Source organism: Sapajus apella, unplaced genomic scaffold, assembly GCF_009761245.1.
Source record: "Sapajus apella isolate SASKATOON/1434 unplaced genomic scaffold, GSC_monkey_1.0 scaffold22, whole genome shotgun sequence".
In the NCBI taxonomy this organism is placed as follows: Eukaryota; Metazoa; Chordata; class Mammalia; order Primates; family Cebidae; genus Sapajus; species Sapajus apella.
This window is the reverse complement of record NW_022436962.1, coordinates 23,131,470-23,154,423: the sequence shown is the minus strand read 5'-3', so window position 1 is coordinate 23,154,423 and position 22,954 is coordinate 23,131,470. Positions and strand designations below refer to the sequence as shown.

Below are 22,954 nucleotides of genomic sequence, written 5' to 3'. Positions count from 1 at the left end.
GTTCCCCAGGACCCGGTGATGAGGAAAGAAAACAATACAAGTCTTATTTACAGTTGGTTCTACACAATGTGCTGGTACCACCAAAAGGTGGACAGTTAGAGCACTACAGTCCCACTCTGGGGTGGCACCAAAGGAAGAGTATAGCAGAACTTTGACCATTGTACCTGGTTGTTTATTTTGCCTAGAGAGGGAGCATGGGGTATAAATCTATAGAGATTCACAGACTGGTGCTAATGGCTTGGCTGAATGATCAAGGACTTAAAAAAGAGTGTGATTTGAAAATTAGTAACAAGGAGGAAATCTGTGAATAGATCTCCCTGAATGAGCACAGCATACAGAGATCACTGTTTCCCATGTGAATACTCATAAAAGATGATTCATGCTGCATACATCAGTCAGTCTCTTTCTCCAGCCACCCATTCTTGCCCAATGGCCTAATGAACAAACTAGCCATGTTAGCAGGGATGAAGATTATGCATGGGCCCAGCAACATAGATGAACATAAACTAAGGCTAATCTGCCAGCTTCATAGAACAACACTGAGCTCCCAAAATAGCACCCTCCTGAGGGTGGCAGGCGGCAGAGGTGGAGTCAGGGCCCTGGGAAGTAGGAGAAGGTTATCCAGTTATCTGGTGACAGGTTGATTATTTTAAACTACTTTCATCATAGAAGGGAAGGTGTTTTGTCTATTCTCACTGGAACAGATACTTGCTATAGACATAGATTTGTCTTCTATGTCCACAATGCTATGCCAAAACCTCCACTGGTGGACTTACAGAATACATTTTCGCCATCATGGTATTTCTTCAGCATCATGGTATTCCACACAGCATTGCTTCTAAGCAACAAACTCATTTTATAGCCAATGAAGAATGAAAACAGGCTCATGCTTGGGGAATTCGCCAGTCTTACTATATCCCTCAATACTCTGAGGCAGCTGTCTTGATAATATAATCTTTTGAAGATTCTGTTTTGATGCCAGCTGGGTGATAACACCTTGCAGACCTGGGGTAACATCTTCCAGGATGCAATATGTACTTTAAATTAGTGACTAAGATACGGTGATATTTATCCTGTAACCAGGATTCGCAGGTCCAGGAATCAAGAAATAGAAATGGGAATAGCTACTCTTACTATTATCCTTAGTGATCCACTAGTGAAAATTTTTTTTTAGTCCCTATAACTTTGAGTTCTGCTGGTCTAGAAGTCTTAGTGCCTATGGAGAAATGCTTCCATCTAGTGTCATAGTAATGGTCCATTAAACAGTAGTTGAGACTGCTTCATGGCAGTGAATCAACAGGCAAAAAAGGAGGTTACCATACTGGCTGGGGTGACTGATACTTACTATCAAGGGAAAATTGGGTTGCTATTACATAATGTCTGTAAGGAGGAGTATATCTAAAATGCAGGGGATCCTCTGGGGCACTTCTTCCTACTCCCATATCCTATGGGATAAGGCAATGGAAAACCGTAATAACCCAATACAGGCAAAACTTCTGATGGCCCAGACTCCTCAGGAATGAAGGACTGGGTTACTTCACCAGGCAAAGAACAATAATCAGCTGAAGTGTTTGCTGAGAGCAAAGGAAATATGGAATCAGTAGTTGAAGAAGTTAATTACAAATACCACCTACAACCACATGACTAGTTGCAGAAACAAGGCCTATAAATACTTATGAATATTTCTTCCTTATTTTGCTGTAAATATACTTGTATATGTATTAACCAATTCTTTTTTTTTCTTTTTGATTTCCCTTCCCATTTCCCTATCATTCAACATCAAAGTATTAACATTAGCTAGCTCTTTATGTTAATATTGAAGTTACAGGGAATAAGGAGAGACTGAGAATGAGCATCACCTAAAGGTGGATAAAGAGACTTTGTATCAAGTTAAGCTAACGACTCTGCTCTTAAGTATGGTTAATAGAAGTGTGGCTAAATCTCACACTTAAAATGATGGCCAATCTGACAAGGGGTGGGTTATAATGACTTCCAATGTGTTAATTGAGCTAAACTGGGACTCTGTTTCCCAAAATTCCCTTTTCTCCATGGTCCTAGGCTAATATCAGTCACAAGAAAAATTTGCACAGGATTGAGAAGGCTGAAATGAAAACAGTAACCATTTACATGCTCTGAAGGTCAGTGCAGGGCCAGACACAGCAGCACTCAGGCTTGACATAGCTGGTGTGCTGGCATGTCTCATGGAGCTCCTTCAGCTCCTGCTGGACCACTTGCTTCAGCTGCTCTGAATTTTGGTCCAGATGCGTGGGCAACTCTCCAATGAAGGGAACCAGCTTATTCTCCAGGTCACCCATCTTAGAAGACAGAAGGCAGTGAAAGATACGAGTTCCAGTTTGTCCTCGCAGGTTCTAATTCGCTTTTCTCCCCCATGTCACATTCATCTTTCCCTCCTGACTGCTGGCCCTAAGGATTTCAGCCTCTTAATACCAGACTCTGAAGCAGCAACTACACACAGAATGCTTAACCAGCTTCCACAGCTGTGTAAGTATAATCCCTTAGTAAAAGCTTTATCACTTATAGAATTCTGCTTCCCTGACTAAATTCTGATGTGATAAATTAAATTGCAATGTTCTTACTTCTAAAAGGTAATTGAACATGAGATTGTATTTCTAATTTAAATCACTATTATGTAAACCTGACCAAAGTGAAGTTAATTCCTCTGAATAAAAAAAATACCTATCAAGCATATTTTAAGAAAGATGAAGAAAATATCTTTCCTTAAAGGCAAGCAGGACAAACAGAGAATTAGAACTTCTCAGCTCTCATCTGTAATCCTGACACTTTTGGAGGCCAGGGCAGGCAGCTGCTTGAGCCCCAGGAGTTTGAGACCAGCCTGGGCAACATGGCAAAACTCTGTCTCTACAAAAAAATACAAAAATTAGCCGGGTATGGTGGCTCACACCTGTAGTCCCAGCTACTCAAGGGGCTGAGATGGGAGGAGCACTTGAGCATGGGCAGTCTAGGATGCAGTGTGCCATGTTCCCATCACTGTACTCCTGCCTGGGCGACAGAGCAAGACCTTGTCTCAAGAAAAAAAAAAAAAAAACTTATCCTAACTCTATTTCTAGCTCATCAAGCTATTATCTATCATTTCTATGGAGCAAAAATGAAAGCATTATGATTCAGAAAAGACAACAGTAGAAGAATACTATATTCCAGCATACACAATGACAGTATGAAAATTATCTTCAAGCTGTAAATCTCTGACTTAAGACTTGCCTTTATATTTGGGTTCGGTAAAATTAATGCAGTCTTGAGAGAGAGATTCCATTAGCATGTTTAAAGCAGTAATCATTTCAAGTACATTTGTACTCAGTCTCAAGAATGAATGTATTAAAATAAAGAAAATGGTAAGCATGGGGAAAAGGCAAGCCCAAAGAACATGCATTTAGTTGTATCATCACTGTGGGATAAGTGAAATATATCCTGATCAGCAACTGTGAATTTTCTCATCATTTTTGGTTTTGATTCCTTGCTTCTTTGATACCACTACTGAACACCTATTATTACAAAACTATATTATATAAACCTATTTATGTAAACCCAACAACCATCCAACCAGGTGTGTATTACCTTTGTTTTACAAATAAGGAGACACGCCCAACGTAATACACTTTGTAAAAGGCTAAGCTAGGGACAAATCCCAGGAATATCCTGTCTACAATGTTTGTGCTCTTAAACATTATGTAACATGGCAAATATGTCCATTCCCACTGAGGACATCTATGTCACTAAACAACTCTCCTCTTCTGCACTTGCTCTCATTCCCTGCTCATCAAGCCACCTGCAGATTAATTCAGCTTCACAGTGGCTTTCTTATACTTACAACAAGCATTCCAGTAAAATAGAAAGTCATACCTCATGTTGTAAATGTAATACTTTTTCTTGGTATAAAAAGGAATAAATCCATGACTTAAAATACAGAAATTTAAAAAATGAAAACCATGCATAATGCAGGAACCCTGAGATGCACTTAAAACTGGCAAATTTACTTCTTCCAAGCTTTAATTAAACGGAATAATTAACAGCAGCATCAGCAGCTAGCATTTCTATTAGGTGTCAGGTACTGTTCTAAGGGCACTATATGTGTTTAATTAGTTAAACAAAACAACAACTGAATAAGGTAGACACTTTTGTTCCATTTTACATGTAAAGAAAATGGAAGGTATAAGGAAGTTAAGTGGCTTCCCAAGGTCATACCTAATAAATGCTAGAGCTAGGATTTGAACCCAAGGACTCTAGCTTCAAAGCATGGGCTCTTAACCAAGAAATTACACTGCCTCTACAACTGAATTGTGGTATACAAAGGGCAATTGCCCCTATTTCCCACATAAACAAAGCTGAGGGCAGAGACAGAATGGAGGCAGACAGGGAGTGGCTGAGCCTGTACTTTAATTTTAGCAGCACTTCTCCCTAAGATGCTCCCTTACACCCCAAAAAGCTATTCTAGGAGGGCTTTCACTACTGTTTGCCAGGAGATATTACAAGCTGGTAATAAAACAGCTACGTAAATTATCTAAAAATACTGTGTTAAATTCTTTTCCAATTTTACTAGTTCTTTCATTCTCACAAGTACAAAAACATTACAGCAAACTCATGCCAGAAATTACAATAGGTGTTTGTTCTTTATTTATTATGTGTTAGTTTTTTTTTTTTTTTTTTTTTTGTTTTGTTTTTTTTTCTCTGAGATGGAGTCTCACTGTCACCCAGGATGGAGTGTCAGCTCACTGCAGCCTCTGGCTCACAGCAGCCTCTGCTCCCAGGTTCAAGCAATTCTCCTGCCTCAGCCTCCCGAGTAGCTGGGATTACAGGTGCCCGCCACCATGCCCACTAATTTTTGTATCTTTAGTAGAAGCGGAATTTCACCATATTGGCCGGACTGGTCTCAAACTCCTGATCTCAAGTGATCTGCCTGTCTCGGCCTCCCGAAGTGCTAGGATTACAGGCATGAGCCACTGTACCCAGTCAGATGTTTGTTCTCTAAATCATTACATTTTATTTAACACTCTAGTAGTCAGAGCTTTATTCAAAGACCTTCAGTTTAGTTATATTTAGCAAATCTAACAAAATCCAGTAATTATTTCCTAATACAAGCTAATAATCATATCAAATTAATTTTTTGAAGTCAATTAAAATTTTTATTAACTTTAACTTATGAACATGAACCTCTCTCCAATATACTTCAGATATTCACCAAAAAGTGACCAGAATTTAAAAAGCAAATACCGTATCTATTTAGCATCACCTCATATTCTTAAAGTACTTCAATATTTCCAAGGAATAAGTGAGTCTTAATTGTATATAATTACTAAACATCCACTGAGTTGCTACTATGTGCACAGCACTGTGCTAAAGTACTGTAGGAAGAGGAATGTATTTTATTGACTATGCTTGCTGTTTTTAATCCAACACAGCAAGCAATTATGCAAAGTGCAAGCACCACTGTTTGCTTAATACAGGCATCTGTAATAGTGTTCTTGGTGTCAAGGAGTTTGCAGCATTTTGTGTGGGACAGGCTTACGAAAATCACAGTACAGCTTGACAGTACTGTCACAAATTATACACAAAGCAAAATTAGCAACTGATAAATACTCAATCCTGGCAGAAGTGGGAGTAGAGTCTCCTCATTAGACAAACTCTTTCCTCTCTTTGTGTTTCTCCCCTCCTGGAGAGGGAGGTAGAAAGGAAAGGTGGAAGTGATCAACCAACCTGGTTCCAACCTTTTCTATTCAAGACTTTCTTCTGTAGGATGTTCTTTGGGCACTGGTAGTTAACAACTCACTAGTAAGCCAATTCCACTGGTTTAAACGCTGGCTACTAGTACATACTTTACTTCCTTCTAGTTTTTGGTATTTAGGCAGTACAGAAAGAATCTAGAGTGGCCAGAAGGATCAATGGTGTAATTTAGTAGTGCTATTCAGTTAATAAATAATTTCTGTAGAGAAAAATACATAAGTACTTTAGGTAAATAGGTATCAAAATGAGATGTACTAGTAAGAGCCATGAGGAAAAAAGGTTAATGACTTGATCCAAAATAAACTAGCTTATCCATAGCTTTTTGCTTTCTATTCCTATAGTTGCTTTTCATCATTAAAAACAAGTTGGAAACTATCCTTACAAAGTAATAATATCCCTCCTTAAGTAACTGATGAAATAGTAATAGAAAGATAAATCTAACCCAGAACAGAGCAGCAGCCAAATAATCTTTCCCTTTAGTTCAACTATATTAGTTATTGACTAAAATCACAAAGACCAATCACCATTAAAGAACAATGATATACCAATCCCAGCATATGCTAAATCCTTCTCCTAGCCCCTTTTTATCATCCTATTCTTCTGCCCTAAATCTAGAGAAACTTTACTTTCTAGTCACTAAGTGGTTGTTTTATGGTTACTACAGGCATCTGTAACCATACTCCTCAAATACATACCACCACAGTGAAAAATGTGTGGGATTTCATTATGAAATGTGAATCCTTTCTTAACGTATTAAAGAAAAACTTATTCTGATGTCTGTTAAAATTGTAAGGAAAACTTACTCAAGACTATTGTAATAGGAATATTACAATAGGGAAGAAATAAATATATCAAAGATGGCTTGGGATTTACAGGCAAGTAGCAGAGTAAGAGGGTCAATAGATGGAAAAGTACTAAAAGGAAACATCAAGGGTAAGGGGGTTCTTGCAAATAATAGGCCAAGGACTCAGACATCAAAGGTCAGGGGTGAAGAACTCAGTCAGCTCTCGGGGAGGTCAGATATCAAGCGTGGTATCTCACCAAATTGACTTAGCAAGATTCTTTGCTAATTCTGAGTTGTGAAGGCCTAGTAAGGACAGGAAGGACACAGAGCGCCACGGTTAAGGCCTAGTTGAGAGCAGGGCTCTGAGCAGCCTAACTAAAGTTTGTTTAGAGTCTTTGCCACTAGCACTGGCATCTCCCCTTTACCAAACTTTTCTCTAAATACCCTATTAAAAAAGAGCTTTCAGGCTGGGCGTGGTGGCTCATGCCTGTAATTTCAGTAATTTGGGAGGCAGAGGTAGGTGGCTTGCTTGTGCCCAAGAGTTCAAAACCAGCCTGGGCCACATGGCGAAACTCCTGTCTCTACAAAAAAATACAAAAATTAGCCAGGCATGGTGGCGAGCACCTATAGTCCCAGTTACTCAGGAGGCTGAGGCGGATGGATAGATTGAGCACAGAAGGCCAAGACTAATGCACTCTAGCCTGAAGAAGACCCTGTCTCAAAAAAATAAATAAATAACTCTCTATTGTACTTGTTTGTCTCTATGTCTATCTCCTACTTCAGGCTCTGAGTCACTCCAGAGCAGGGAACAGGTTTCATTTGTCTTTGTATCCCTATCATCTTCAATTGTGATGAAGCGAACAGAAAAGGAAATAAAAGCAAACCCTCTTTTCAAATTGTGAAAGCAGCACTGCTGAAGCTTTTAATTTACTACCCGTACTAACCTGATGTAGTGGTCAAAACAGTACTGTATTAAATAACACCTTCTCAGGAGAAATACTCAGCTGATAACTAAAGGCACTGTCTTAGTCTGTTTTCTGTTGCTATAACAGAATATAGCAGACAGTAACTTATAACAAACAAATTTATCTAGCTCATGATTCTGTAGGCTGGGAAGTCCAATATCAAAGGGCTGGAATCTGGTGATGGCCTTCAGCCTGCATCATCCCATGGTGGAAAGGCAGAAGGGTAGAAGGGTAAGCACGCGTGCAAAAGAGAAAAGCAATATGGGCAGGGCTTGCTTTATAACAACCCACTATTGAGATAACTAACCTGCTACTGAGAAAACGTAAATCCATTCATGAGGGCTCTGACCTTATGCCCCAATCATCTCTCATTAGGCCCCATCTCCCACCACTGTTGCATTGGGTATTAAGTTTCCAACACACACTTTTGGGAGGCACATTCACACCACAGCAAGCACCATATGGTAAACTATTTTTTCTGTTGCCATCTCCCTTCCTGCTTTATTGTTAACCACATAAATTTGAGAAAAGGGAGGGGAAGAACATGAAATTCTTCTTGTATTCCTTTCTTCTATCTTATACCTATAACAGCCACATGCATGTACCTTATTACCTACAGAAAATTTCCTGGTGTTTTCTACTGTTGTCACCACCTACAAAAGGAATGACTTATCATTTCTTCCATCCTACTTTCTAAAATAGAACCATCAACTATAATTGTGTTTTCGTTTTCATCATAAGATGAGGTTAATTGCAATGTAATCATCATCATCACATAAATCAGTGTTTTTCAAAACCTAGCCAGTGGATATCTGTGTAAGAATTACCTAAGGGTTAGGAGAAAGAGAGATTCCTAGACCCTGCCTGAGAAAAACTGAGCAAGAACATAGAATGGGAGGGAGAAGGAGTTAGGAAACGCAAATTTGAAACAGTCTCCTCAGGTGGTTCATAAACTCACTGTATTTGAGAATAAATAAATAAAACAGACCTTGGTTTTATTTAAATTGGTTTATTAAATTGTTGAGTACAAAAAAATATGCCAAACACTATGCTAGGTAATAAAGGATATACAGAAGTAATGTTGAAAGTGGACCACAGCCTCAAAATATTTTCAATTTAGATAGAAAGTAAAAGTGTATGCAAAAAGTATATACGCAGAACAATTAGAGAACAATGCTAAACTCTGTGGCATAGAATGGCCTCTAAACTACAGTCCAAGGTAATTTTTGCTTCAAAATGTTTAAGTATGGACTCCCCTCCGTAGGAATACTAATAAATTACATATGAATTACTTTATAGATTATGCATATTAAAAAGTATAGTATAAAAAACTTTGGAACTACATTAAATTCTGATGGTACAAAGTTTTCAGTGATTAGTAAAACATTAATGATATACAATACAAATGAATGTTTCTTGATTTTGTAAATGCTGGCTTAACAATCTGTGATAGAGAACTGAAGGACTGATTTTAAGTCCAGTTTATGCTGCTACTCAATTTCAATGACTGTCATGGCTAAAGAGAGCACCTCACACAAACTGAAGTAGTGGACAGCTGGTTGCACTTACTTAATTACAATGCTCATATTTCGATCTATTCACCAATTATATAAAAGTTCTGTTAGTAGATTTCCACTTTGCCTGAGTTATTTTTGAAAATTAATCATTCTAACAATTGTAACGAATGATTTCAAAAATCTAGCAAATTGTCAAATGAAAGATTTATAAACAGAAAATTATGCACATTTTAAAGTACACAGATATGAGAATTTCAGAAATGACACATGGTTTAGGAACATAAGTATGGAAATTTACATAAGTATGGAACATAAGTATGGAAATCCCATAAGTATGTAAATTTCTGAAGACCCATTTACAAAAAGCTTATTCCAGAATTTCTATAGTGCAGTAGGTATGATATTATAAGGGGTCCCCCAAAATAGTACATATTTTTTAAATGTATTACTGAACTAGAAGAGAATAAGAGAAACATCCAAGGGCAAAACAAAAACAAGTAAACAAGCATAAAAAAGCAAATCAACAAACAACAGCTAAAGTTACCACAAAAGCCTGTGTTACCCTGGAGTCAAATACGAAGCCTGGGTCTCACTACAGGGTTAGAGAGCTGAACCTACAACTCCAAGGATCCCTACAGGAGACTAAAGTGCCCCAGGTCAGTAGGGGTTCCCAGCAGAAGCAAACCCAATCCCTCTCTAAAGGAAGCATCCTCAATTTAGGCCCAATTTAGGCCCCCAAATTTCACAGAAGTATCAATCAGGCAAAGAAGAGATCACCATCAAATACCAGCACATTCAATAAGAGACAACCACAGTGAATGAGAATTAACAGAAAGCAACAATAAATCTGACTAACTAGGGACTTCAGGTAGTGGAATTACCAGAAACAGGATGCAAATTACTATATTAAACGTTCAAGGAAATGAAGACGAAACCATAAAAATAAGCAAGGTCCAAGAGTCTACTTAAAAAGGCAGACTAGCTTAAGAGAAAAATCTTAAACTTTTAGAAATTAAAAATATGATAAAAGAAATAAAAAATTCAACAGATGGGGAAAAAGAAGAATGGAGCATGCATCCAATGCTCTGATTTTTAGGGGACTGCCAGAGGGACTGGTTTTAGATGCTGATAGAACCCAGCTTACACTAGATGTCACTACAAAAAAATCAGTGAAACACATAGGAATACAGCAAGAGAGGATAAGAGGTACAAAAAACCTTCAAGACAGAAAACAGTTAACAAAATGGCAATAGTAAGTCCTTCCCTATCACTAATTGTACCAAATGTAGATGGATTAAACACTGTAATCAAAAGACACAGTTGTTGAATGGATTAAAAACATAAGATCTAACTATATGTTGTGTACAAGAGATTCACTTTAGACTTAAGGACACACACAGGCTAAAAACTAAAGGATGAAATAACCAAAAGAGAGTAGAGGTAGTCAAACTTACATCAGATAAAACAGACCTTATGTCAAAAACTGTCACAAGAGACAAAAAAGAACATTACATAATGATAAATGGGTCAATTCATGAGGAAGCTATAACAATTATAAATAAATACACACCCAACATCAGAGCAGAAGCAAACACTGACAGAACTGAAGGCAGAAATAGACAGCAGCACAACAATAATTTCAATGTCCTACGTTCAATAATGATAGGCTATCTAGATAGAAGATCAACAAGGAAACAGAGGACCTGAAGAACCCTATAGAACAAATTGACCTAATGGACATATAGATATACAGAGCATTCCGCCCAATAGCGGCACGATATACATTGTTCTTAAGTACACACAGAACATTCTCCAGGACAGATAACAAAAATTAAAAAAAGCAAAACTTATGGGATGCAGCAAAAGCAGTACTAAGATGGAAGTTTAGCATGACTTCATTTTAAAAATGCCTAAATTAAAGAATAAGAAGATAGGTGTGGTGTCTCATGCCTGTAATCCCAGAACTTTGGGAGCCCAGCGTAGGCAGATCACCTGAGGTCAGGAGTTTTAGATCAGCCTGGCCAAAATGGTGAAATGCTGTCTCTTCTAAAAATAGAAAAATTAGTCAGGTATCGTGGCGAGTGCCTGTAATCCCAGCTACTCAGGAGGCTGAGGCAGGAGAATCACTTGAACCCAGGAAGCCAGGGCTGCAGTGAGCTGAGATTGTGCCACAACTCTCCAGCCTAGATCAAAGAGCAAGACTGCATCTCAAAAAAAAAAAAAAAAGAGAGAGAGAGAGAAACCTCAAACAAATAACCTAACTCAACATTGCAAGTACTAGAGAAAGAAGAACAAATTAAGCCAAAAGTTAGCAGAAAAAAAGTAAATAATAAAGATTAGAGCAGAAATAACAAAACAGTGAATACAAAACCAACAGAAAAAAAAATCAAGAAAGACTTGATTTTTTGAAAAGATCAACCAATTTGACAAACCTTTGACTAAGAAAAAAATGACAGGACTCAAACAAATAAAATCAGAAATGAAAGAGGAAATATTACAGCTGGTGCCACAGAAATTAAAAGGATATAAGAAACTACCATGAATAAGTATATTCCAACAAATCAGATTACATAGAAGAAATGTATAGATTCCTAGAAACAGATATGTTACTGTAATGGTTAATTTTATGTATCAACTTGACTGGGCTGAGGAATGCTTAGATAGCTGGCAAAACATTATTTTGGTGTATATCCAGGAGGGTTTTACCAGAAAAGGTTTGCATTTTGATCAGCAACTGAACAAAGCACATACCTTCATCAATGTGGGCAAGCATCATTCAATCCATTGAAAGCACAAATGGAATATAGAGAAAGAAAAAGGAAAAATTTATTTCTCTCTTCTTAAGCTGGGATATCCATCTTATCCTGCTCTCAGGCATTATAGCTACTGGTTCTTGGGCCTTCAGACACAGACTGAATTACATCACTGGTTTTCCTGGTTCTCCCACTTGCAGATGAAATACTGTGAGATTTCCTGGCCTCAATAATCACATGAACCAATTCCCATAATAAATCTTCTCATATATCTATGTAATATCCTATTGGTATTGTTTCTCTGGAGAACCCTAATAAACTTACAAAAACTAAATTATGAAAAAATAGAGCATCTAAACAAAGCTATAACTAGTAAGGAGATTGAATTAGTAATCAAAAACCTTCCAACAACGATAAGTCCCAGACCAGATGGCTTCATTGGTGAATTCTACAAAACATTTAAAGAAGATAATTAAAACCAACCCTTTTCAAACTCTTCCCCAAAAAGAAGAGAACAGAATAATACTTCATAATTCATTTCATAAGGACAGCATTACAATGACAAAAAAAAAAAAAAAACAGAAAAAGTCACTACAGAAAAAGAAAACTACAAGTCAATATCCCTAATGCATGTCAATATAAAAATCCTCGGGGGGGGGGGGAAACCCTAGCAATTCAAATTCAATGGCACATTAGAAGGATCACATACCATGCCCAAGAGGGAATTATCCCTGAGATACAAGGATGGCTCAACATACAAAAATCAATGTGATATACATCACATTAACAGAAGGAAACTTAGAATTACCTGATCATCTCAATAAATGCTGAAAAAGCATTTGATAAAATTCAATACCTTTTCATGATTAAAAACACCACTCAACAAAATAAGAATAGAAAAAAATTACCTCAACATAATAAAGACCATATATAAAGCCCACAACTAATATAACACTTAGTGGTAAAAAACAAAGGTTTCCCTTTAAGACCAAGAACAAGACAAGGATGCCCATTCTTGCCACTTCCATTTAACACGGTATTAGAAGTTCTAGGCAGAGCAGTTAAACAAGAAATAAATAAATAAAAGGTATCCAAATCAGAAAGAAGTAAAATTATCACTGTTTGTAGATGAGATTATCTTATATGTAGAAAACCCTAAGGAGTCCAAACACCAAAAAAAAGAACTGCTAGAAATAATAAACAAATTCAACAGTTTCAGGCTACAATATCAATGTACAAAAGTCAGTTACATTTATTTGCACTAACAAAGAACTATCCTAATGGCATTTTTTACAGAAACAAAAAACGTTCTAAAATTCATATGGAACCATAAAGGACCCTGAATGCCCTAAACAATCTTTAGAAAGAAGCAAAAAGCTAGAAGCCTCACATTTCCTGGCTTCAAAATATATTACACTATGGTAATCAAAATAGTATAGTACTAGCTTAAAGACAGAGATATACACTAAGAACAGAATGGAGAGCTCGGAAATTAGCCCATGCATATACAGTCAAATGATTTTCAACATGGATGCCAAAACTTCACAATCGGTGAAGGACAATCTTTTCAACAAATGGTGCTGGGAAATGGATACAGACATGCAAAAGAATGACACTGGACCCTCATTTTATATCATACACAAATACTATCTCAAAAGAGATTAAGATTTAAATTTAAGACCTGAATTATAAAACTCCTAGAAGAAAACATAGGAGAAGAGCTTCATGATATTGGTCTTGACAAAGATTTCTGGTATATGACATTAAAAGCACAGCCAACAAAAGCAAAAACAGACAATCAGGATTAAATCAAACTAAAAAGCTTTGCACATAAAAGAAAACAACAGAGTAAAAAAGCACACCACGGATTGAGCAAAACTATAAGCAAATTTGATTTTAAAAAAATAACTTGATTTTTAAATGTGCAAAGAAGCTGAATAGGCACTTCTCTAAAGAAGACACACAAATGGCCAATAGGTATATAAATAGATGGTGAACATCACAAATCAGCTGAGAAATGCAAATCAAAATCACAATAAGATATTCAGTTTACACCTGTTAGGATGGTTATAATTTTAAAAACCATAAAACCAAAATAAAATGAAAATAGAAAATAAATGTTGGTGAGGATGTATAGAAATTGCAACCCCTGTGTACAGTTGGTGAAAATGTAAGGTGCTGCAGCTACTATGAAAAACAATATGAAGTCTCCTCAAAAAATTAAAAATAGACTTACCATTTGACCCAGTAAACTACCATATGACCCAACAATAGAACTAATATATAATCCATTTCTGCATATTTATCCAAAAAACTAAAATCAGGATCCCAAAGAGATCTTTGCACTCCCATATTTACTACAGTATTATTTGTAAGAGACAAGAAGTAGAAACAACCCATACGTCCATCAGCAATAAATGGATAACAAAACAAGGTGAATAATACAACCGAATATTATTCAGCTATAAAAAAGAAGGAAATCCTGTCTTATGTTACAACATGGATGAACATTAAGGGCATTGTGCTAAAATAAAATAAGCCAGTTACAGAAGATAAATGCTACATTATCCCATTTATGTGAGGTATCTAAAGTAGTCAAACTCATCAAAGCAGAAAGTAAGACTGGTGGTTGCCAGGGTCCAGAGAGAAAGGGAACAAGGAGTTGCTGTTCAATATGTATACAGTTTCAGTCACACAAGATGAAAAATTTCTAGAAATGTGCTATACAAAATTGTCCCTATGGATGAAACTGGACGTCATTATGTTAAGTGAAATAATCCAGGTACAGAAACACAAATATGTTCTCACTCATATGTGGGAGCTAAAACAGCGGATCTTATGTATTAACAGATCTAATACATATCATAAAATTAAAAAAAAAATAAATGTGAAAAAATAAAAAGATTAATTTCCACCTTACTACCACTAAAATCCATTCCCTCCCCGCCAAAAATACTATACTGCATACTGAAAAATTTGTTACAAAAGCATATCTGATGTGTGCTTTTTACCACAATGAAAAAAAAATTCAACAGATAGGTTAACAGGGTTATAAACAGCTGAAGAAAGGTCTAAACGTATATGGTAACTATAGCATAGGTCATACTAAAGGTTAGAATACAAAGAATGAAATAGGAGGAGGAAAAAAAATGAATGAGAGGTTAAACATGAAGAATAGAATGATAAATTTTAGCACATCTAACCAGAGTGCCAGAAACACTATATAGAATAGAATTAAGGTAACATTCAAAGACATAATGCTTGGTACATTTCTGTAACTGATGAGACATGAATCCACAGAAGACAGACAGAAAGGATCACATACCAAATAGCAGATGACTCCTGAACAGAAATAATGTAAATCAATAGACAATGGAATACTACCTTCTGAGTGGTAAGAGAAATGAAACTATCAACCTAGAGTTAGAGACTAAGCAAAGCTATCTTTTAAGAATTAGGGCAAAATATGTCTTCAGATCTAAGAAAGTTCATGACTAACAATCCTTCACAAAACAACTTCCAAAGATATTCATCAGGAAAAGAGAAAATGACCCCCAAAGGAAAGAATGAGATGGAAGAAGAAAAATAATAATAACAATAATAATAATAACATCTTTAAAATCATGTGTCTAATTCTATGACCTGGGTTTTTTTTTTTTTAAAAAAAAAAAAAAGACGACGTAATAATAGCATGTAGGTCAGAAGTGAAGTGATAGACATTAAAAACATTTCTTCTCCCAATGTGTTGCCCTGAATGCCCACTTTAGAGACCACTGATGTGGTACATACATCCACCACTGTTTAGCTACAACAAACAGCAATATTAGCTGCAATCATTTCAGAAGTCTTGTTAAAACAATGAGGCAAGCCATAACGGATTTGTAAGCTTGATATGAAGGACAAGTCCAGGGCACTCCACACAGGAAACAGTAAAGGTTCAGAAGTAGTGATAAGGATGTTACACCCTGTTCTTCCTCTAATAAAGTATCTTACATCATTTCATATGCTCTTCTAAAATCTTCCTTTTTTTTTTAAACAGGGTCTCACTCTGTCACCAGGGCTGGAGTACAGTGGTGTGATCTTGGCTCACTGAAGCCTTGACCTCCTGGGCACAAGCAACCCTCCCACCTCAGCCTCCATAGTAGCTGTGATTGACTACAGCTAATTTTTCTATTTTTGGTGGAGACAGGGTTTCTCCATGTTACCCACACTGCTCTCGAATTCCTGGGTTCAAGCAATCCTCCCACCTCAGCCCCACAAAGTGCTGGGATTAGACACATGAGCCACTTTTCTAAAATCTTTAAAACACAAACAAAAGAAAAGAAAACAAACAACAACAACAACAAAAAAAAAACACTTTCTAGAAGTAATAGCATGAGTACAGCAATAGTGGAACATGTCAGAGATTCATTATTAATATTTAGGTCACTAAATTTTCTCTCTGAAGGCTTCATTCAGTCTCTCAGGTTATGATATGTAATGTCTACCCTCACCAATGTCACTAATTTATTTTGATGATAAATGAAAAAATTCAAAGGGGGTGTTACAGCACTGATTTTCTATACACTGTTATTAGTCACTGTGCTGGGCACTAGCAATACAGACTAAAGGACACAAAGTCAGGCAATTAGAATGCTATATGATAGGCACTGTGACGTGTGAAGGATACACAGGACACAGCAAAACCAAGGGTAGTGGTGAAGGTATGCTTTCCTCTCGCTTCTTCACGCCATTAACAATGATTCTCACAAGACAAACTACTGATGGCAACTGATCACAATAGGTAATCATTACAGTCACCACCATGAATTTCAGTATGTTACAAGACTCAACATCAAAAGTCTTTTTTTATTAAAGACTTTTTAATCAAACTGAATTCAATTTTAAAACATCCCAAGAAGTAGTCAAAAAAGTTTTCTTCATGCCAATCAAAATTTCATCACAGAAAGCTAGGTTCAGCATTTTTGACTCATTAAAAACTAGCATAATCAGAGTTTTTCCAAAATACCAAAAATGTTTTTCCTGTTTCACTAAAAAACACATAAGAGTAATGGTAATATATTATCTATATCCATGGTGGAATTATCCAAATAAAATCTAACTAAAGAAAAAAAAAAGAAATATTTTTTATTCTTTTTCTGGACTTACTCTTTATAATCTAAAATCAGGACATTTTGCATAGATCCTATTATCAGCAACATGTACTTTTCTACTTTATTACAAAGTGTTTATTGCCTTAAAAGTTAATCATTGGTTGTCCTGTTGTATTTAGCCCATTGAGGCCTATTAACAAGGCACACACAAATCTTTCATCTAAGAAAACACTCCTGAAAAAGTACACACAGAATGTTCTCAGAGAAAAGCAATTCTTTCTCATTTTACTATATATAGTAGTAGTACGTAAGAGATCAGTGCTATAATAGTCCCTTTTGGGTTTTTAATTTATCCTGAATATATATTCGTGACACTGACAGTGATAAATATTCCCAAGGAAACAAAATCCAAGTACGTTTTTTATATTAACTGCAAATGACAACGAAATACCAAGATGGTGTTTTAAATTACTGTATTTGTTGATTTTAATTTCTAAGGATAAGAAAATGTTTTTAGTTAGCATCCTTGATAATATACCAAAGACCCTTAGAACTCTTTAATAGTCATGAAAAGTTTCATAACTATTTTTTAAAATATGTCATGTAATTGAAAATGACTACAAATAAACATACATTTTGGCTGCCATACTGGCCTTAACATATTAGCTAACAAGCAGGTTTGTTACTGTATTTCATCAATGAGAAGTAAAAATGGATGATGCCATTTACTACCAACTAGAAAATAGAGAGTCACTGGTGTTTTAATAGCCATCAGTGGTGGCCTCCCTGATAAACACCAATCACACCTATAAACCAATTTAGCCCCATTTACACAACATCTTCTATGTTACATTATTTGTTTGGGATTATATCTTTTCTGTAAGCTCCTTGCAGGGAGAAACCTTATCTTAAATACTACTTCTATATTCTCCTCCCAACACTTTACCTCAAAAATGAACATGCTGAGGGCATACTTATTAATTGACAGCTGTGGTATAATAGATATTTGCCACAGCAATTAGGAGAAAATAAAGATGTGGGTAAAGTAAGCTAAACTGAGATATTATTATGTACAATACAATAAGGCACAAGACCATAAAGTGACTTTGAAATAACATGTCCAGAAACAGCAAATCAGCTTACACAGCATAATCATTTTCAGAAGGTACTCACAACAAAATTTATCATACTATTATTGCTTAGCTTTAAAATCCTTTTTTATATGTTCTTACATGAGAAGCTGCATTTTGTACTATTCCTTAATGCATATTCCTATAATTATATCTCATGTCTTTATAAAATACTTATTCATACAAGTATGAGAAGAGCTATACTATTCAAAACCTAAAGAAAATAAAAACAATGTGTTTTTCCACTCCTCCTGGGTTAACACATACAGTAATTTGCTAATAAAAACAAAGGTTATCATCTGTCTTAATTTTCATTCACACTCTTGAATGACAGGCATTTTTTTAGAGTTCCTACTAGAAAAATTCTGTGCCAACTTGGCTTTAAAACCAACTTAAATCAAAATATCCATCTTTTGCTCTAACCTTGTTCATTCTCTCAATCAAAATTATGTATCAATTGTATTTTCTAAAATAGTTATGATGCAAATGAAGTTCTAATTTATGATAGCAGCAGCCTTACACTATCTTTCCCATTTTAAATGCACGGCGCTAGAGAGGACAAAAGCATACTCTGAAACATCTTCACAGGTCCTCTAACAATGGTCTCTTACTAGAAATTATTCTCTTTGTATAATTATATTAAATCTCTATGCTCCCCTCCTAAGATGAAATCATCTGTTTATACCCCCTCCAACAACTCAGAAGTGGGCTTGTATTCATTCTCTCATGCCTTTTGTCTAAGAACACCAAAGCACTTCATTATTTTATTTTACCAACCCCATGAAATCCGTGGTACATCAAAAGCTGGAGGGCTGATGAGATAACTAGACAAGAGCTCTGGACAGCTGACCAAACTTAGTATCCATCTAGGTCCTTAAAATCAGTCAGAAAATCAGCCAAGACCTATTTACAGGTCTTGAGTGTTTTAAACAAAAACAAAAACAAGAAATCCTTCCCACAAAGGAACTTGTATGCGCTCGCGCGCGCGCGCGCACACACACGCGCGCACACACACACACACACACACACACACACAACTGCACTTTTCAGAGGGTGGAAATACAACGGGTCTTGTTCTTTTCGTTTTTCAGGAGTTTAAACGCCAGGGATATCTGCATCTTGATAACAACTCCTGAGGGCAATCTGATCAAAGACACAGAAATCCTTCCTTCAAAGATATGCACCTTGTGACACTCCAAGAAGGAGGAGAGATATTTAAAGTAAAACCTGCCCTGAATCATTATCACTGACTTAAGGAAGAGATTAAAAAGCCCTTAGCTTCATGTGGCTTTTTTACATTTTGCTGTAACCCCAGGGCCACAGATGCTTTTGGTGAAATTCTCCTACTCGTCTCTACTAAGAGTGTCACAGCGGTATAAACTCATACACACAAACACGCACACATCTCCACTTCCATCCCCATCCTTCTCCCTTTGGTGCCTATGACCCAAAATGTGGACACAATGTTACAAAAAGCAAAGTCATGGGGCAATGCGGGGGGAGGAGGGGAGGGTGCAAAGGACTGAAAGATCCAGAAAAGCAAGAGTGTGAGAGGTAGCCGGCTCGTCTGCTATCGTAAAGCAAACATTCATTGGGGTGGGGGCACAGAATGCAGAGGTAGAAATAAAGCAATCCTGACTGCCCACTCTGCCATCCCATTCTGCCTGTCTGCCCTCCATCACCCCATCCGCTCCTGGAGGACCACCTCCGAGCCAGAGGGCGCCACTTACGGTTCCCCACCCTCACCCCTTGCGGGGAAACCAGCGAAATGGGGTTGGAATGAATAGGGCTGAGCAGTGGGTGAGGGTCATGCCGGGTTCCAGATGGAGACCCTGCCGCGGGAGGCCGCGCGGAAGCACGGGAGCGGCCCAAGCGCGGGTGAAGTGGGGATCAGAAGAGGGTCTCGCTCCCACCGCTCCCGAGGGAGGCTCCGGTTACTCACATTTTCCGTGTCCCGCTCGTTCACCGTCGGCAATGGCGTCCGGGCCGACATTTTGTGCGGGCAGCGGGGTCTGGCCGGGGTCTCGCCGGCCGGGCTGGGGTGCGGGCCCCAGGGGCGACAGGAAAGGGGTGCGGACGCGAGCACAAGGCCGGGGCTAGCGGCTCCCGCAGGCCGCGGGCGGTGCAACAAGCGGCACCGGCGCGGGAGAGGGGGAAGAGAACGCGGAGGAAGAGGAGGGGGAGCCGCTTCCCGCGGCGGCGCCGCTGGGGTACGCGGACAGTAACGAGGGAGGGCTCCGGGCGAGGCGGCTGCCCGGCGCTGACTGGGAGGCGAGGATGGCAGGATGCGGCGCCGAGGGGTGGGAGGCGGGGAAGGGGAGCGGGGAGGCGGCGGCGAGTCCCGCTAGGCTCTCCGGGCCGTGGGTGAAGGTGAACCCGGTGTCTCAAATCACTGCCTGGCTCGTCCCAGCGAGCGCGCCTCGGCGTCGGGAACCGCGGCCCTGATAGCGTCGCCCGCGCCGCGCCCCGCTCCCCGCCTCAGGTGTGCGGCGCCGCCCTGCCCAGCCACATCCACGCGCCCGGGACCCAGCGGCGGCGGCGACCTAGCCCCCGGCGCGAATGTCTAGGCTCGGTCCGCGCGGTCACCGCCGCCGCGCCTCAGTCAAGAGGAGCGGCCCGAGCCAGCTGCGCGCGGAGCGGCGGGCGCGGCACGCAGCGCCCAGAGGCACTTGGCGGCCGCCGCCGGGTGGGCGGGCGCCAGCCGAGGGGGCCTCTCCATTCATTCCCTCATTAGGGATGCGGGGCCGCCTCCTCCTCCTCCTCCTCCTCCTCTTCCTCCTCCTCCTCCTCTCGCGCTCTCTGGCCCGCCTGTCCCTGTGTTTATTTTTGTTTCGTGCCGCACCCTCAGAGTTTACGGTCGTCTAAGAGCCTCTGGTGGTTTTATTTTTATTCATGTTTGGTTTTTGCCGGGTTGAGGGCGAGACAGAGCTGAAGTGAATAAGTGGCTTTTTTTGTTGTTCCTTTCATTGGAGCATTGGATTTAATCCTACGCTGGATCCTACCCCCCCTTCTCTCCTACCCCCCCTTCTCTCCTACCTCTGGACTTTTACCATTCTTAAATTCTACTCCTCTTCCCCCGTTTCCACGCTTTCTCAATCCGCGTCCCCGCCTGAGCCTTCTGTGAGTCCCCTTCTCTAGGGAGCCGTTAGGTTCAGGGTCACCCTCAGAGTTTGGCAGAGCACAAAAGCCCCTAGAAGCGCCCGCAGCCTAGGGGGGCGGCTGGAGACTCGGTGCGAGTGGGTCTCAGGCCCCGACGGTGCGGCTTCTTTAGGAATGGGGCGGGCCGAAGACGTCTCGCTCTGGGGGCCCCGCAGCACCCCTGGAGTGGGTGAGACCTGCGAGTCACAACATCTACACTGGCTGATCGTCACTTCCTGGGACACAAGGAAGTGTCACTTAGACAAGCCTGTTTAGGGAGGGTGGAGAGCTGTGTCTGATTTGGGCCCTGTACTCCCTCTTCCAGGTGGCTTCCTCACACTTCCACCCACCTGCCTCCTGACATCCTGCGGGCACCGCGTCGGTAGTGCATTGTCCAGGACCCATTAGCCTCTTATAAGCAAGGCTCCTTTTTTGTTGTTTTTTCCTATCTCTGAGCGCTTACATTTTGCACATTCAGCCTCTAGGACGAAAAGCTTATCATTTCTCTATTCTTACAACATTTCTTTTTCACTTTCTTTCATGGATGGGCAGGAAGACAAAAGCAGTGATAGGAGCAGATAATTCATGTTTTGATCTACTTCAATAAGCCTCCAATGAAATTCTTATGATGGTGGGAAATTTCTCATCTCTCCTGAATTTCCTCCATTTGAAGGAAGAATCCCTGCACCAGATGGTTTTTATCCTGACTCATTAAAGGATGTTTCTGAAAAGTTAACACTTGACCCTTAAAGTATGCATCCAAAGACCTAAAAATAGCAAACACAAAAATCCTTTGAGAAAAGAAAACATTCTTACCCAGTCAATATTCACTTCTAGAACACCATCCATGTACTTATTTCTTTAGCATTTTCTCTTGTAACCTTCCAATTTCACAAAGCAAATGAAAATCACAAGATCCCTTTGGTGGTCCTCACCACTTCTCAAACAAAATGCAGGCGGTGGAACTGCAACGATGCCCCCTGAACTATGATGTGTTACTGGGAATGTCAAGCATTCACATTCCGTCTGCAGAAAATCCTGAATCGCCAAGATGTAATGAAGTTGCAAAGGCTCAATCTTGTATTTTTCTGCTTAACTATTGCCACGACTGCCTGTAGGGGCTGCCACGACAGTGTCAACAGCACCATTGACTGCTGCAGCCACAGGAGAGTACCCAATGTTGCAACAGTACCTGAGTTAACCTAGCAATAAACAAGTAAATGTGAAAAGATGTTCGGTCCCATTGGAATATGAATCATTCCTTCAGCTGGTAGTTTGGATTTTGTTCTTCAAAGTATAGTCACATATCATTCTCTATCTTTATCATCGTGGTGACCCTGACAGACGTATTTATTTCCATTTTACAAAATTCCACTAAGTTAACTTGTTCAAGATCACAGATGCACCAGGTTAATAAGATACAGAAGAAGATAACTGGAATATGTGGTGCTATTCAATCTTGCAACAGTCACAAAAACCGTAGGTTCACCCCGTAATATATAATGGCTAATTCGAGACAGAGCTCAAAGGAGAGCCCCAGGTTCTGGCACAGTGGATTCCACAGATTTTAAAGTGTTAAAAGCCATAGACAAATCCCTTAGCTATCTTTGCTACACAGTGCTCACTATTTCACATATTGAAATTTACGGAATATCACAAAATAATAGGAAGGGATATTTATTGTTTAAGTCGATCCCCAAAGAAAGTTTCTAACAGTGAAACAACATTAAAAGAGAGTCATTACTGGTAGCTCAAATCCATAATTCTAGCTAACCAAATAAACTAGAAGCCACTCTATCAAAGAAAAAATGCCATTC

At 39.0% G+C, this 22,954-nt stretch overlaps 1 protein-coding gene across 11 annotated transcripts in view; it reads right to left on the bottom strand.

The window, feature by feature from the left end:
- Positions 1-20,682, bottom strand: part of MARK1 (microtubule affinity regulating kinase 1) — a 126,469-nt gene extending 105,787 nt beyond the window's left edge. For all 11 annotated transcript variants that reach the window (XM_032289285.1, XM_032289287.1, XM_032289286.1 and 8 more), the window contains exon 1: positions 19,942-20,682. In XM_032289285.1, the coding sequence (XP_032145176.1) occupies positions 19,942-19,992 (51 nt within the window). In that variant the 5' untranslated portion in view covers positions 19,993-20,682. The remainder of the gene's footprint in view (positions 1-19,941) is intronic.
- Between the last annotated feature and the right edge of the window lie 2,272 nt (positions 20,683-22,954).